The sequence below is a fragment of the Pungitius pungitius genome, chromosome 5, assembly GCF_949316345.1.
Source record: "Pungitius pungitius chromosome 5, fPunPun2.1, whole genome shotgun sequence".
NCBI lineage: Eukaryota > Metazoa > Chordata > Actinopteri > Perciformes > Gasterosteidae > Pungitius > Pungitius pungitius.
This window is the reverse complement of record NC_084904.1, coordinates 22,154,491-22,170,590: the sequence shown is the minus strand read 5'-3', so window position 1 is coordinate 22,170,590 and position 16,100 is coordinate 22,154,491. Positions and strand designations below refer to the sequence as shown.

Here is a 16,100-nt window from a genome sequence, read left to right as displayed (position 1 = left end):
AAGAATCCCGGGTGAAAAGAGTTTTTTGTTTTTTTTCTTACCTCACAGGTTCGGCCAGTTCATCTCCTCTACTTTGCCCACCTTTGCCGTGTGTGAAAAGTTTGTCGTGATGGAAATCAACAACGAGGAGAAGATCGATGGAGGTAACGATGAATTCACGACTAAAAGGCGCGATGAATCGTCTTTGGTTGGTTCCGCGCTCACTACGTGGAGTTGTCCGTTTCGTGTCTCCAGGTAATGACGAGGACTTCGGCGGCCTCCTGTCAGCCAGCCTCATCCTGCTGAGGAACCGCCTGCTGGACAACCTGCTCAGGCTGCTCTTCACCACCAAGGAGAAGTGCACCGTCAACGCCCAGTGAGTCAAGCGCTTCCACCGACAGCTCGTGCCATGTGACCCTCTGCACGGCCTGCAGCTGTGGATCAATGACAAGTATTGAACTTCTTCTCTTACTCGCAGGGCGTGCGAGGAGCTGGTGCGCACGCTGGGCTTCGATTGGCTGCTGATGTTCATGGAGGAGCACCTGCACTCCAGCACGGTCACGGCGGCTCTGTGGATCCTGGTGGTGCTGCTCTCCAACCAGACCATCCTCAACCGCTTCAAGGAGGGCCTGTGCGGAGGAGGCTGGCTGGACCACACCGACTCCGTCCTGACCAATAAGATCGGCACCGTGCTGGGTGAGTGCACAAGGCCCGCCCCCAACCCCCCCAACCCCCACACAGTAGCCACTATGAAATGAGATATTTTCAGGCAGTTTCCTTGACCGGATGTGTGCTTTGATCCAAGCTGAGATGTTTTTCATTCTATAAGTTGAACGTGACGATGTGTCCGTACTGTATGTCGTAATGCGGCTCAGCAGACGCCTCTCCTCACTCTGGCGCCGCTTTCCGTCGGAGTTGGCCCTCGTTCAGTAAACAGCGAGCGGCGCAGTTTGTGCGCCTCACAGCCAAGGGTTGGTCTTCTCGTTGTTTGCCTTCCTGCTGCCCCCCCACTTCCTGAGCTCAGTGGTTTTCAACCTGCCAAGTGAGGATCCTTTAGCTCTTCTCTCGTCTTAACCATTCTTCCTATTTCCTGCGGGTGGAGAACCACTGACCCGCTGAGTAGTGCCATGGCCTAACCGATCTACCTGCTGTAGCAGAACGTGTGCTCTTTAAACGAACTTTTTCCATTCAACCAAATCGAGTCCTTTTTTTAAATTCGTGCCGCTAGTCCTGCAGTTTAAATCCCGCCTGATTAGCTCCGTTAGATGATTCCAGCCTTCGGTCACAATTGGGACCGCCGCCTCGATGAAGCAGACATCCGAGTGCCCGCCCCGGCTCTTATCGCCCTGTGGATCCCCCCCCGCAGGCTTCAACGTGGGCCGCAGCGCCGGGGGGCGCTCCACCCTGAGGGAGATCAACCGGGAGGCGTGCCACTTCCCCGGGCTGCCGGTGCTGCAGACGCTGCTGCCCAAACACACCAACGTGCCGGAGCTCTACTTCCTGCTGATGGCGCTGTTCCTGCAGCAGCCCGTCACCGAGCTGCCGGACAGCCTGCAGGTACATGTTAGTATGCCCTCCTTCTTCTCCTTCTCCTTCCACCTGTGCATGCTTGTAGTGATACTCTGTGGAAGCCCTCACAGCCCAATGAGGGAAACGGATATGCAGAGGTTTGAAAAAAATGGGAGACTGGATAATCTTTCCTTTGAAAAATATTGAAAAACATCATTTTTTTCTGGATCTGGCAATTGTGAAGAAAACAGTTTTTCATCAGACTTCTGTCAGATTCCTGATGAAAAGCAATGAAGAATTTTTTTCTCATTTGCCTCACAGGGCTTCCATTTAGATTAGTAGATATTACATTTAAAGGCTGACTGTTACTTGTTTAGTTTTAGTTCTATACCTACTTTTATCCTGCATGGTGAACCACCAATCAGTAGAAAAGCATCTCTCCGCCTGCACTGTGTTCTGACTGCGTATTACCCCAGTGTCTGCTTGTCTCCTCAGTTTGACCTGGACTCCATCTGGACCTTCATCTTTGGCGTCCCGGCCTCCAGCGGGACGGTCGTGGGCTCCATCCACAACGTGTACACGGAGGCGGCCTTCCTGCTGCTGGCCATGCTGCGCAGCATGCTCAACCTGGTGAGGGTCGACTCGAGAACTAGACAGTTTGGACCCATTTGGAGAGAACAGTGGTGGCTTCTTCTTATGGCCCACTGCTGGAGCGTGACGTGCACCTAAAGAGAAGAATATAAAGTTCAGTCAGTGTGCCATCGGACCGCTTTACCCATAATTTGACTAATTAAATGCAACAGCTTTTCCCGAAAGCAGATTTCTCATGTTCATTAGTCCTTTTTCAGTAGTTCTTTATGTTTGATTTCACAGCTGGATTCTGCAAAAATGAGTCTTCTTAAGCTCCATTAATCCTCCGAAAATCACTCTGCACACCAGCTTTTTCCCGCCCTCGCTCATCCTCGCTCACTGGCGGCTTCCTCTGGGAATCTCACAGTGCTGAGAAGCTTCACTCCACAGCTTGACTCTTGTGCTTCTCTTTTTGTTCCTCCTCTCCAGCCGTGGCAGTCGGAGGAGGAGGGCTCCTGGCTGAGGGAGTACCCGGTCACCCTCATGCAGTTCTTCAGGTATCTTTACCACAACGTGCCCGACCTGGCCCCCATGTGGCACAGTGCCGAGTTCCTCTGCGCTCTGGCAGCGACCGTCTTCCCTTTCAACATCAGGCCCTACTCCGAGATGGTAAGCTGGAGCACCTTTACAAGCACAAATCTCTTGTGTCGGGACATTAAATCAAAGCACTTTCTGTCTGAAATTGGGTCTTAAAGGCAGAAAATCTCCTCAGCAGAGCAAGTAATCACAGGTATCGATCAGTAACCCGATAAACCTACTGCAGATATATCTGATTCTCTCTGATGGGGCAATAAAGACGATAACTTCTTGTCCCTTTGGAATGTGAGCTCGACTGCTGCAGTCTCAGGAACAAAGTGCACGATTCTGCACTTCTACTGAGAGAAAAATCTGTTTTTAGAATGTTTACTCATGGCGATAATTGCTTGTTAGGACAAAAACAAGCAAGGCTGCACTTTGGAATTGGAAAAATAAAGCTAGGTTTGTTTCCTCGTACAGAATGTTACGAGGCTGAGGTTTTCTCCCGTAAACAAACCCAACGTGTTCCAGGTCACGGATCTGGACGACGAGGCGGGGTCTCCCACCGAGGAGTTCAAGGCCTTCGCCGGGGACTCGGGAATGAACCGCAGCCAGTCGGAATACTGCAACGTGGGCTCCAAGACGTCGCTGACCAACCACCCGGCCAAGAAGTACGTCTTTGACTTCATGAGGGTGCTGATCATGGACAACCTGTGCACGACTCCGGCCAGCAAGCAGACGCCCGTCGTGGACCTGCTGCTGGAGGTGAGGACGCTGACCCGGTCACCCATCATCAGTCTGTCAATCCATACTGATGCCCGTTGTGTGTTCTCCTGGTACCAGGCCTCCCCGGAGCGCTCCACCAGGACTCAACAGAAGGAGTTTCAGTCCAACATCCTGGACGGCGTGATGGAGCATCTTCTAGCTGCTGACGTCCTTCTAGGTCAGAACCAGAACCTCAGACAGCAGCACCCAGATGCAGCTGCCTGTTTTCCAGTAGTCTTTGTTACGGATGAACAGCAGGTCGCTGATGTCTCCTCACCGGAGCGGCGAGCTGGTAGAGAAGTCAAATCTGCCTCCTAATTTAGAGGCTTTCAGCAGAGAGAGCAGCTGATGATGCAGAAAGCGGCCCGGATGAGCACGCCGCAGGGCAGCTTGGACCGATGTCTTAGTTGGCTGTGTGAGACGCTCCGATGCATCATCATGAGTCAGCAAATCACAGTCCGCATCTTCAGCTCCTTCAGCGCTTCACACGGGCCGCTTTGTTATATTTAGTCTGCAGTCTGTTTTGGTCCAAATATGAACACTACGATGATGTGATTTGGTGTGACATTACGGGTGTTAATGTCCGCCTCCCTCCCTCCAGGTGAAGATGCCTCTCTGCCCCTCAGCAGCGGGGGCAGTTATCAGATTCTGGTCAACAACGTCTTCTACTTCAGCCAGAGGGTGGTGGACAAGCTGTGGCAGGGCATGTTCAACAAGGACTCCAAGCTGGTGGTGGACTTCATCGTGCAGCTCATAGGACAGGTGAGAAAAAAAAAGAACACATTTATACGTCTCTCATTTGATTGACGAGGACATCAAGGTACTTTAACATATTAGTGGAAATAAAGGTGAGAACAGAGACTATTTTGAGTGAAAGTCATGTGACTGGACTTTGTATTCTACTTTTATACTCAATGCCTTCTGTGCCAGCGAGAAGATTAGCAGATTATGTTCTGAAATTAATTTTTTCCAACCATAATGCGCTTTTTGTTTGTCCCGGCGTGCCTAGTGGATCATGTACTTCATGCCAAGGCGTACAGAAGGAATGAGGAATGAGGCATTTAAATTAATATAAATTAATATAAATATCTCACGTTTACAACCTCAACTAAATCATTAACTCGTGAGGTATTAGACGTGCAGGTCGTTGTACTCGGACCTTTCTCATGAAACAAGGGATATGAATAATGTGGAAGGAGTAAGATGTTGATTCCACAGTTTGCTTCCTCTACTTCACGTTGTTGTTTTATTTTAAATATTGTTCCAGTTGAAGTGCTGCAGGATTCCAACAAAGCAACACTCACAGCCCTCTGGGGACTTGACCCAGTTCAGCCCCGGTTGCTCAAACTAATCTTCATTCTCTGCACTGAAATACTTCCACAGCAGCTTTATGTTCGACCCTCTAACCTCCTCCACCCGTTTGTGTCCCTCCCTCCAGTCCAAGAGGCGCTCGCAGGGTCTTTCCCTCGACGCCATCTACCACTGTCTGAACCGCACGGTGCTCTACCAGCTCTGCAGGCCCCACAAGACGGTGGCTCAGCAGGTGGCCCTGCTGGACGCCCTGCGGGTCCTCACCGTCAACCGCAACCTGGTGCTCGGCCCGGGAAACCACGACCAGGACTTTGTGGCCTGCCTGGCTCACTGCTTCATCTGCCTGCACAGCGGGAGGTAAAGGTCGCACGGGGGGGTCACGGGCCAACGAACGGTCCAGATCGGGACCTGCGGGGCTCTCGAGGTGCTCGGTTAAACGTCTTAGCCTGGCTGACCCAGCGCTTTAGTGCAGCCGCTCATCACCGCTTCGCTTGGGTTTTTGTCTCAATTTCCTTTATTTCTCATTGCAGTGAATGTTTGTGCAGCTAAAACAACAGAACTATTTCTGACACATTTTGCTCTGTTATTTTCTGGGACTGGGTAGTAAGCCATTGTACGTTAACAATAAAGGAACAAATAACACAGAATAAGACAAATCAAATCTACAAGAAAAACAGTAAATAACCCCTGAGATTTAAGTATTTTTGCTTTAGTAATGAGGAGGATCAACACATTATCATGTGTCTGCAGCAGCGTGGAGGGCTTCGGTCTGGAGGCGGAGGCCAGGATGACGACCTGGCACGTCATGATGCCCACGGAGAACGAGGCCGACGCCACGCACAGCCACGACGTCAGCGAGGGTAAGAGTGTGTGTGTGTGTGTGTGTGTGTGTGTGTGTGTGTGTGTGTGTGTGTGTGTGTGTGTGTGTGTGTGTGTGTGTGTGTGTGTGTGTGTGTGTGTGTGTGTGTGTGTGTGTGTGTGTGTGTGTGTGTGTGTGTGTGTGTGTGTGTGTGTGTATAAACGGTCACAAACAGCTTGTTTTATTTGCAATTCAAATAAATGTGAACAAACAGCTCTTCACTCATCTCAGTCACAGAAGGAATTGCTCGACAAGCGGCTCTCATATTGTTTTATTGGTAGAAACACCAAAGTAACATCAGAGAACCAGAGGCCACATTAAAATAATGCTGCTACGTTTCACTCTGATATTCTGTCACAACGCTTGTTTCCTTCTTCCAGTGTGCTAAACAAAGTCTGTGTGTGTGTGTTTGAGTGTTAACGCCAACCGAACCAAAAGCAAAAATGCGACATCGTAGCCGCCGGTACCCCTTCCGGTGTGTTTGACTTGAGGCGCATTACAAACGGCGGTCGTCCTCCCGCTGCAGGGCGCCAGCTGCTGCTGAAGGCGGTGAACCGGGTCTGGACGGAGCTGATGCACAGCAAGCGCCAGATGCTGGAGGACATATTCAAGGTGTCCCTGCCCTGCAACGACCGGGGCCACGTGGACATCGCCACGGCCCGGCCCGCCCTGGAGGAGCCGGCGCTGAAGAGCTGGCAGAACCACCTGGGTGAGGGAGACGCGCACACACACACACACACACACAGCCACAAACAGCCCTGTGTGACGGCTTGTTTTCCTCAGTCCACGAGAAGAAGTGCATCAGCCGCGGCGAGGCGGCGGCGCCGGCGACCCAGTCCAAGCTGTCCAGAGTCAGCAGCGGCTTCGGCCTGTCCAAGCTGACGGGCGTCCGGCGCAACAAGAGGGAGAACAGCCTGAACAAGAACAACCTGTCTGCACAGGTAGGTGCACGAGAGTCGCCGTGAGCGCAGCGCGGTGTCGGCCCGCTCGCTTACACGCTGTGCTTCTGGTCCACAGGAGACCTTCCAGTGGATGTTCACTCACATCGCCGTGGTTCGGGACCTGGTGGCCATGCAGTACAAAGAATATCAGGAGGTACTACGCTTCCACCGGTGCCCCAGGGACACAATCACAGTCAACTGACTCAGTTTAATACTGATGCTTCCATGTGACCTCCATCAGTAGAGAGAACATTTCTATGTAGCTGTTCTAAATGCTTTGGGTTCACCAGAACCTCCTTCAGCTCAGAGCCGAAGCAGGACTAAGGCAAACTGTTGGACCCTGCTGCAGTAAGATGAGGTTTTCTTTAGGGACACTACCGCTTCAGTCCACAGTGGGCGACAGAATCATCACAAGACGAAAGTTCCTTTGTTATTAGGTTGTTGTGTAACAATGCAGTCACGTTGGTGCAGGAACCAACACGCAGCACACAGGTTCATTGTCACAGGCAACAATATATATATATAGTATATATTTTTTTGACTTACCACTCTTCGGCCCCTGCGTCTCCCAGCGACAGCAGAACACCCTCAAGTACGTGACGGAGGACTGGGCCTCCATCGAGTACGAGCTGCTGCGGGAGCGGGGCCTGTGGGGGCCGCCCATTGGGTCCCACCTGGACAAGTTCGTGCTGGAGATGACGGAGGGGCCCTGCCGCATGAGGAAGAAGATGGTCCGCAACGACATGTTCTACATCCACTACCCGTACATCCCCGAGATGGAGCCCAACACCAACTCAGCGCAGGTATTCTGCACCGGAGTGAATCCAGAGTAACGTTATGAAGAAGAGAAGTAACGATATTCAGCACCAGTGTGGCACATTACATCACATGTCACTTAGCTGACTTACATTTTTAACCCATCGCACACAGTGTGCAGCCGTCCGTTACCAAGGAAACGGTGTAAAGTGAAAACATCTGTAGTTAAAATGCTTATTTTTATTTAATAGAAGCAATCAGTACAGACTTAATAATAAAGCTAAAGCCATCAATTGATCCCATAATAACAACCTGCTCACGAGACTCAGCAGAACCCTTCAAGGGAGAGAGTTGTGGCTCATAAATTGTCCGAGCATAATTAACTCCAGATTGGCCTGGAGGCCAAATCATAAGCATAATCATAATCTCAAGGCGCCGGGGGAATAGTCGCAGGTCGTCGCTTGTGCCTGAAGCTTAAAACCCATTAATCGCCTTCTGTGTGTTTCCACTGAGCAGCTGGGACACGTTTAGAATCCTGGTACCAGTTTGTCTCTACAGGACAGGCTTTAGCAATAAGTCGTTAAATGACATTTAAGGAGACCGGAAACCTCTCCGTTCTGTTTTGAAGGTGTTTGGTTTGATGTGAGTTTGCATGTGAACGTGTTCTTGGTGCCACACAGGATCTCACATTATTGATCATAAGGGACATTTTGTTATGCTTTTTACTTATGACGAAGTTCCCAGACACAATGTCTCTTGGTTACAGCTTAAAATTACAATGTAGCTCTGAAGTACCAGGCTCGGATTATATTAAATACAGAAATCCACAGTAATTAAAACTTGAATATTATTAACAAGGCTGTGTAGCGTAGATTCATATAATGATGCAGTATTTATGATTATATTGGGATGCTTTAAGCAAAAAGTATTCTAGTATAAGGTCTTAGTAAGGTATTAATCTTTAGGTAGAACCCATACACAGAGAAATGTCACATATAATTCATGTGTCTATATATAATCTGTATTCTGTCTGCCCACAGAAGCCTCTCCGGTACCGGCGGGCCATCAGCTACGACAGCAAGGAGTACTTTGTGCGCCTGCTGTCGGGGAACCCCGGCATGTACCAGCACTCGGTGGAGCACAGCACGGAGGGGGAGACCACGCGGCACGAGCCCGAGCACGGAGAGGACACCATCGCCAGAGTCAAAGGTGCCGACCCGGAACCCGGGAACCGCCCTCTGTTTCTGTTCACGCCTCCTCTCCCTCTAACGCCCCGCCCTCCACCGCTCCTCCCTTCCAGGCCTGGTGAAGGCCCCTCTGAAGAGGTCCCGCTCCACAGCGGACGGGGCGGACGAGGACAGCCAGGAGCAGCTCCAGGAGCAGCTGCTGGAGTCGGGGGGCCCCGAGGAGGAGCAGAGGACCGACAACACGTCCCTGCTGCGCCTCCTGGAGGAGGGGGAGAAGGTCAGCCCCGTCGGGACTCTTGCATCTCAGTGATCCCGATGTCTGAACTGGACGTGACGACGCGCTGCAGTAGTGTTCTCATGTGTTCTTCTTCTGCTTTCTCCCGCTCCAGATCCAGCACATGTACCGCTGTGCCCGGGTTCAGGGTCTGGACACCAGCGAGGGGCTGCTGCTCTTCGGCAAAGAGCACTTCTACGTCATCGACGGCTACACCATGACGGTCTCCAGGGAGATCAGGGACATCGACACGCTGTCCCCCAAGTAGGTGCAGGCGTCCGCTCTTCCCCTCCCTGGTTCAAAACAACAGAGAATGACCTCATGCCTCTGGGAGCTGCAGTGGGAGAGAGGAGTGATGTAATGCTGCTGATGGAGCAGGCGTTGTGCCTCTCAGGCAGAGATATGACGCGTCATTCTTATTTTAGGGAACTTGCTGCGTCTTTTCCTTTGAGACGAAGAAACAGCCAAGCGATGCAGCTTTGATTTCACTGTTTCGCCTCAAGTGTTAAATGGGCTCCAAACATGCCTCTTTCAGGGCTGAAACCAGTATAATAATGAATTGTATTACTTCCAAATACGTTAAATAATTATTCAATAGATGAATGAATAATTGAAGCATTGGTTTATAATGGAAGTTATCAGTCGACCTTCAACCTCAGCAGAGTTCGTTTTGGCCATTGAGATGATATCAACCAGCTTCGCTTGACTTGAATGTCAAGGTGTGAGGAAATAAAGCCCTTCTATCAAAGTGCTTTATGGGTGAAAGGTGGCGTGGAAGTGAGGCGGCGGTTGACGATGTCATCACTGTCTGTGTCCAGTTTGCACGAGGCCATCATCCCCAGAGGAGCCAGACAGGGACAGAGCCAACTGAAGAGAACCTGCAGCATCTTCGCCTACGAGGACATCAAGGAGGTGCACAAGAGACGCTACCTGCTGCAGGTATACACACACACATACACATACACACATGCAATGGGTTGACTCATATTATATTTCATCCTATTTCGCATGTTTTTGTGTCTACGGTTTAAATGTTTCCTGTTTTGAGACAGAACGTTGTTCCCATTTGTAACTTGCAGAGAGACCCTGGAACATTCCAGCTCTCATTAACCTCCTGGTTTCTTTACTATGAAATGTCCCGTATGTCGCCCCCTTTCAGCCCATGGCGGTGGAAGTGTTCTCAGCAGACGGGAGGAACTACCTGTTAGCCTTCCAGAAAGGAGTCCGCAACAAGGTTTACCAAAGGTACTTTCCAAATGAAATTATTCATGCTTTTCCCTTCGATGATTCGCAGCGAACCAACGGCGTGCTTTTGAATCCCTTCCAGGTTCTTGGCGGTGGTTCCGTCGCTGGCCGACAGCTCGGAGTCTGTTTCAGGCCAGAGGCCCAACACCAGCGTGGAACAAGGGTAATCTATTGGTTAATTCAATCTTCCTACTGCTGTGGCAATTAATCTGTGAACGACCTAGATAAGGACATTCTGACTAACTGAACCTCGGTCCTGGGGGGTCAGGTCTGGACTCCTCAGCACGCTGGTGGGGGAGAAGTCCGTGACTCAGAGATGGGAGGTAAGAACCTGAACTCACTGCTCGCCGGTTAAACGTCTCACAGCGCCGGTCCTGTCTGACCCGTTCTCTGCCTGCGCTCCAGAGAGGAGAGATCAGCAACTTCCAGTACCTGATGCACCTGAACACGTTGGCGGGTCGGTCCTACAACGACCTGATGCAGTACCCCGTCTTCCCCTGGATCCTGGCCGACTTTGACTCCGAGGTAACGCCGCGGGTTCCAGGCGAACGGAACACAACGACGTTGAGCTATGCCACTAACCCCCCCCCCCCCCCGTCTGTGTTTTCTGTCCCGTTGTGAAAGCAGGAGCTGGACCTGAACAACCCCAAGACGTTCCGTAACCTCGCCAAGCCCATGGGCGCTCAGACCGACGACCGGCTGACGCAGTACAAGAAGAGGTACAAGGACTGGGAAGACCCCACCGGTAAGGCCCCCCGCAGGAGGTCCAGCACCACGAGGCTTCAAAGACAGAACCGTTTAAATGTAGAAACACCAGCAGCCACAGTTCTGATCGGACCTCAGTGTCAGCGGGTGTGTTGTGTTCCGTGTCCCACCAGGTGAGACCCCGGCGTACCACTACGGCACCCACTACTCCTCCGCCATGATCGTGGCCTCCTACCTGGTCCGCATGGAGCCCTTCACGCAGATCTTCCTCAGACTTCAGGTTTGATCGCAACCCTCCTGCTGCCCCCCCCCCGCCAGACATTTCTCAAACGTCTCGAAATGAAAACAAGAGTTTCTGGAGCTCTGAGGAATAAAATGATAGTTATCCATTTTCTAGGTTCTCTGATTTTAGTTTTGCCAAGGAAATAGTTCTTTCAAAATAAAATCCTGGGTGGATAAAGAAAATAAGGTTTGTTGTTGTAATTATAATTATGGCCACAAGAGGCCGAATTGCACCACTGCCCCATGTTCTAAATGGGACTACAGCCATTCAGGTTCCTTTTTAAGTTGTAAACACAACGTACATCGGATGCACAAGTTGTGTAAATACAATTTTTTACGAGTTCTTTTATCATAAAAAATATGAAGGATAATGATAAATACTGGAGAAAAAAGTTTAATGAAACTGAAAAAATGCAATACCAAAATAACTTGGTTCTTTCGTTCAGCACAGTTACAGAAAGTATTACATCACATTTTATTTTATTATTTAGTCCAACTGCAGACGAAAATAGAACCCAGTGGAAAAGGATCTATATCTTATTGTGAAACCTTCTTCCTGTGTGGCCACCAGGGGGGCCACTTCGACCTGGCCGACAGGATGTTCCACAGCGTGCGTGAAGCCTGGCTCTCCGCCTCCAAACACAACATGGCCGACGTCAAGGAGCTCATCCCCGAGTTCTTCTATCTGCCCGAGTTCCTGCTCAACGCCAACAACTTCGACCTGGGTCAGTTTCCGGGGGGCGTGGCCGACGGCGCCGTCCTCCCCGAGCGCGCGAATGCTAATGTGAAATGTTGTATCCCGTCGCTCCGCCAGGCGCCAAGCAGAACGGCACCAAGCTGGGCGACTGCATCCTGCCCCCCTGGGCCAAGGGCGACCCTCGGGAGTTCATCAGGGTCCACAGAGACGTGAGGATCCGACCCGCTCGGGACGTTTTGGGGCTCTGAGATTTAGTCCGGACCACATTAACTTCTTCCCCCGCTGCTCCAGGCGCTGGAGTGCGACTACGTGTCGGCCCACCTGCACGAATGGATCGACCTGATCTTCGGGTACAAGCAGCAGGGCCCGCCGGCCGTGGAGTCGGTCAACGTCTTCCACCACCTGTTCTACGAGGGCCAGGTGGACATCTACAACATCAACGACCCGCTCAAAGAGACGGCCACCATCGGCTTCATCAACAACTTCGGACAGATCCCCAAGCAGGTCAGACGGGCTCCTGCAGGCTCCTTCGACGCCTTTAAACAGGGGTCCAACAGACTTATTCTGCCGTGTGTGTGTGTGTGTGTGTGTCTCAGCTGTTTAAGAAGCCCCACCCCCCTAAGCGTGTGCGCGGCAAGGCCAACGGCGACGCAGCGAGCGTCCCGCCGTGCTCCAACAGCGACAAGATCTTCTTCCACCACCTGGACAACCTCCGCCCGTCTCTGGCTCCGGTGAAAGGTACGGACCCTTTGCCCTTTGCCCTTTGCCCTCGCCACAGATTCCACATGTTGTTCCACGCCTTGTGTCCCCAGAGCTGAAGGAGCCCGTGGGTCAGATCATGTGCACCGACAAGGGGATCCTCGCGGTGGAGCTCAACAAGGTGCTGGTTCCGCCCGCCTGGAGCAAGACCTTCGCCTGGGGCTACGCCGACCTCAGCTGCCGCCTGGCCAACTACGAGTCTGAAAAGGTATCTACGGGGGCTCCAGAGAGTCGTTACAGGAAAACGCCTTCAAACCTCCTGTGTTAACAGACTTTTAACTGATGGATTTATTGCTCTCCCCACATTCCTGAATCCTCCCCTGCACCACGTGCGCGTGCCTTAATTCGGGTTGAAATGTCTGTCAGAGTTTAAAATGTGAACGTGGGCCCTCTCAGGCGCTGGTGGTGTACGAGTGCCTCTCGGAGTGGGGTCAGATCCTCTGCGCCCTCTGTCCCAACCTGAAGCTGGTCATCACCGGCGGCACCAGCACCGCCATCTGCGTGTGGGAGACGGGGTCGTCCAAGGAGCGGGCCAAGGCGCTGACGCTCAAGCAGGTACCAGTGGGGTCCATTCATTCAGGCCTGAGTGTCCCGCCCCCACGGCGCTCACCGCCCCCCCCTGCCTTCTGTCCCGCAGGCGCTGCTGGGCCACACGGACGCCGTGACCTGCCTGACGGCGTCGTCGGCCTACCACATCGTGGTCAGCGGCTCGCGGGACCGGACCTGCATCATCTGGGACCTCAACAAGCTCTCCTTCGTCACGCAGCTGCGGGGACACCGGGCGCCCGTCTCGGCGCTGTGCATCAACGAGCTGACGGTGAGTGAGGCCACGCCCCCCCCCCCCTCCCCCCTCCCCGAGCGAGGACGGCTCATGGTGGCCATGGAGCTAATGTGTGTGTGTGTGTGTGTGTGTGTGTGTGTGTGTGTGTGTGTGTGTGTGTGTGTGTGTGTGTGTGTGTGTGTGTGTGTGTGTGTGTGTGTGTGTGTGTGTGTGTGTGTGTGTGTGTGTGTGTGTGTGTGTGTGTGTGTGTGTGTGTGTGTGTGTATTCGCAGGGGGACATCGTGTCCTGCGCGGGGACGTACATCCACGTGTGGAGCATCAACGGCAGCCCCATCGCCAGCGCCAACACCTTCACGGGCCGCAGCCAGCAGATCCTGTGCTGCTGCGTGTCGGAGATGAACGAGTGGGACACGCAGAACGTCATCGTCACGGGGCACTCGGACGGCGTCGTCAGGGTAACCGCGGCGTTCTCCAGTCTTCAAAGTGGACTCTTTTCATTCAGTGTGCGTGAAGTTAAAATGGGATGAGAGAGAATCTCTGTTGTTCATCCTTCTGCCTTCAAACACTGTTGTAGTTTTGGAGAATGGAGTTCCTCCAAGTCCCAGAAACCCCTGCTCCAGAGCCGGTGGAGCCAGATGTGCCGGACTGCTGCGGCGAGGAGAAGATCGGTGAGTCCCCCCGAAAAAACAGAACTGCTGGTTTTTCATTTGACGTCACTGTGAGCGTAAAGCGGTCCCTGTGGGGGGGGGTCACAGAGGGCGCCGAGAACCACAACGGCGAGGACGCCAGCAGCGAGTCGGACGGAGACGAGCCGCAACCGGTGCAGGAGCCCAAAGCGCCGCGCAACCCGTCCACGGGCGGAGGCAGCCAGCCGGGCAGCGCCGCGCACCAACCCAAAGGTTCCTCCATCCTGCATGAAATGACTCCAGCTTTTCCACTTCTGAGAAGGGGAGAGTAAAGCTGTTCTCCCCCCCCCCCCCCCCCCCCCCCCCCCCCCCCAGGACCCCCGGGCCCCTCGGCGCGGCCCGGCGCCTCGTGGTCGATTGACAGCGGCTCTGACTCCTCCCACCGCTGGTCGGACTCCCTCAGCATCGACGAGAAGGACGGCTTCGTGTTCATCAACTACTCGGAGGGACAGATCAAGGTCCCCCACCCCCACCCGCACCACCCGGGCCAGCCCTCCGGCGCCGACGCTCGGACCTACAACCAGCTAAGGGCCGGTGAGTGGCGCCTCCGCCCGCAGCGGGCCAGCAGGGGGGGGTGAACCCACCCGGCCCGGTCTCTGTGCTGACCCGGTCTCTGTGTGCGTCCTCAGGCTACCGGTGGGAGCGCCAGCTGGTCTTCAGGAGCAAACTCACCATGCACACGGCGTTCGACCGCAAGGACAACGCTCAGCCGGCCGAGATCACGTCGCTCGCCATCTCAAAGTAAGACGCCCAGCGGCGCCGCAGCTCTATTTTTTTCTTCTTCCTGCGTGTTCGGGGGAGGTTTTCAGCCCAAACCGTGGTGTCTCCTCAGGGACCACAGCAAGATCCTGGTGGGCGACGGGCGCGGGCGCGTCTTCAGCTGGTCGGTGAGCGAGCAGCCGGGCCGCTCGGCGGCCGACCACTGGGTGAAGGACGAGGTGGTGGACAGCTGCTCCGCCTGCGCCGTCCGCTTCTCCCTCACCGAGCGGCGCCACCACTGCAGGAACTGTGGGCAGCTCTTCTGCCAGAAGTGAGATCCACAATAAGAAATGTCAAATATATCCTCCACATTTCTTCTTTCATGTCTGATAAAGTTTTCTAAGTTGGAAGCATATCAAATATTTTATTGTCTTGTTATCTGGTTATTCTCAGGAAGGGAGCTTTTGTTATTGGAAATGTTTCCTTTCCTCTGAGACACTGAATCAATGTTGTTTTGTAAAATGTCTCTTATCATTTGCAGGTCCCAACCATGTATTTGTAGATACTGTGACTATTTCATCTCAACCTTTGGCTTTACTACCAAGTGATTGTGTCTTATTGTGGTGCTTTGACGCTGTGGTTCCTTCAGGTGCAGCCGCTTCCAGTCCGAGATCAAGCGGCTCAAGATCTCCTCGCCGGTTCGGGTCTGCCAGAACTGTTGCTACAACCTTCAGCACGAGCGCAGCGCCGAGGACGGCTCCAGAAACTGAGCCCCCCCCCCCATCCACCCCCCCACCCCGTATGTAAACACATGAACTGTAACACACTGACAGAGAAGAACAACGAGGGAATGTATTTAAACCCGCTACACACCCCCCCCCCCCCCCCCCCCCCCTCACCCGCCTCCTCCCCCCGGAGGAGAAGAAGCTCAGAGCAAGACCCCCGCTTCAATCAAGCCAGCGAAGAAAAAAGAAAAAAGCTGAGAAACTTGTTGATATTGTAAATACTTCCGATGGCCTTTTAATTTCACCAGGAACAAAAACAGAACAAAAAAATATGAAACGGCTAAATGTGTAACGATCCGTTGCTGGCTTTAAACTAACAAACAAACAAACATGGCTGGTGGGTCCAGAAGGAAACATGAATGTCAGCAGTTAGTGGGTCTGGTTATGCAACATGATCCTTTTTTTTGTTGTTGTTGTTTACAAAGATTCTTTTGTGCGTTTTGCCCATAGTGTCATCACACACAGATTCATGATCACATTGTTTTTTTGCCAAAATGTATCAATTATGATTTTTTTTTTTTTTTTTAATCATGTGTTCTCTCTTTTATATGAATTCCCATTTTGGAGATTTTGTTTGTTGTTGTTGCTGCTGTCTTCAGACACGTCATCGCTCTACCTTTTTATTTCAAGGTTTAAACCATATCACTCCGAGAGAAGATGGTCACGGATGAGTTTCCTAATGTTGCACACCTTGTTTTCACACTAAAAAGGGACTGTGTGTGCATCCTGTTGTT

The 16,100-nt window shown here is 52.5% G+C and overlaps 1 protein-coding gene across 4 annotated transcripts in view; it reads left to right on the top strand.

Moving 5' to 3' along the window:
• The window catches only part of wdfy3 (WD repeat and FYVE domain containing 3), a 49,228-nt gene extending 33,842 nt beyond the window's left edge, over nucleotides 1–15,386 (top strand). For 3 of the 4 annotated variants that reach the window (XM_062562604.1, XM_062562605.1, XM_037482197.2), the window contains 39 exons: nucleotides 49–143; nucleotides 235–355; nucleotides 458–675; nucleotides 1,346–1,542; nucleotides 1,984–2,118; nucleotides 2,548–2,727; nucleotides 3,166–3,399; nucleotides 3,478–3,577; nucleotides 4,001–4,161; nucleotides 4,838–5,067; nucleotides 5,461–5,570; nucleotides 6,096–6,278; nucleotides 6,353–6,510; nucleotides 6,587–6,664; nucleotides 7,083–7,313; nucleotides 8,307–8,475; nucleotides 8,567–8,730; nucleotides 8,843–8,991; nucleotides 9,546–9,666; nucleotides 9,887–9,972; nucleotides 10,055–10,135; nucleotides 10,241–10,295; nucleotides 10,378–10,497; nucleotides 10,600–10,717; nucleotides 10,851–10,957; nucleotides 11,531–11,684; nucleotides 11,774–11,865; nucleotides 11,948–12,160; nucleotides 12,253–12,394; nucleotides 12,469–12,623; nucleotides 12,812–12,970; nucleotides 13,053–13,232; nucleotides 13,469–13,651; nucleotides 13,771–13,864; nucleotides 13,952–14,095; nucleotides 14,198–14,416; nucleotides 14,512–14,623; nucleotides 14,715–14,912; nucleotides 15,231–15,386. In XM_062562604.1, the coding sequence (XP_062418588.1) occupies nucleotides 49–143; nucleotides 235–355; nucleotides 458–675; nucleotides 1,346–1,542; nucleotides 1,984–2,118; nucleotides 2,548–2,727; nucleotides 3,166–3,399; nucleotides 3,478–3,577; nucleotides 4,001–4,161; nucleotides 4,838–5,067; nucleotides 5,461–5,570; nucleotides 6,096–6,278; nucleotides 6,353–6,510; nucleotides 6,587–6,664; nucleotides 7,083–7,313; nucleotides 8,307–8,475; nucleotides 8,567–8,730; nucleotides 8,843–8,991; nucleotides 9,546–9,666; nucleotides 9,887–9,972; nucleotides 10,055–10,135; nucleotides 10,241–10,295; nucleotides 10,378–10,497; nucleotides 10,600–10,717; nucleotides 10,851–10,957; nucleotides 11,531–11,684; nucleotides 11,774–11,865; nucleotides 11,948–12,160; nucleotides 12,253–12,394; nucleotides 12,469–12,623; nucleotides 12,812–12,970; nucleotides 13,053–13,232; nucleotides 13,469–13,651; nucleotides 13,771–13,864; nucleotides 13,952–14,095; nucleotides 14,198–14,416; nucleotides 14,512–14,623; nucleotides 14,715–14,912; nucleotides 15,231–15,351 (5,767 nt within the window). In that variant the 3' untranslated portion in view covers nucleotides 15,352–15,386. The remainder of the gene's footprint in view (nucleotides 1–48; nucleotides 144–234; nucleotides 356–457; nucleotides 676–1,345; nucleotides 1,543–1,983; nucleotides 2,119–2,547; nucleotides 2,728–3,165; nucleotides 3,400–3,477; nucleotides 3,578–4,000; nucleotides 4,162–4,837; nucleotides 5,068–5,460; nucleotides 5,571–6,095; nucleotides 6,279–6,352; nucleotides 6,511–6,586; nucleotides 6,665–7,082; nucleotides 7,314–8,306; nucleotides 8,476–8,566; nucleotides 8,731–8,842; nucleotides 8,992–9,545; nucleotides 9,667–9,886; nucleotides 9,973–10,054; nucleotides 10,136–10,240; nucleotides 10,296–10,377; nucleotides 10,498–10,599; nucleotides 10,718–10,850; nucleotides 10,958–11,530; nucleotides 11,685–11,773; nucleotides 11,866–11,947; nucleotides 12,161–12,252; nucleotides 12,395–12,468; nucleotides 12,624–12,811; nucleotides 12,971–13,052; nucleotides 13,233–13,468; nucleotides 13,652–13,770; nucleotides 13,865–13,951; nucleotides 14,096–14,197; nucleotides 14,417–14,511; nucleotides 14,624–14,714; nucleotides 14,913–15,230) is intronic. The other variant, XM_062562603.1, reaches the window with a different exon arrangement.
• The last annotated feature ends 714 nt before the right edge of the window (nucleotides 15,387–16,100 follow it).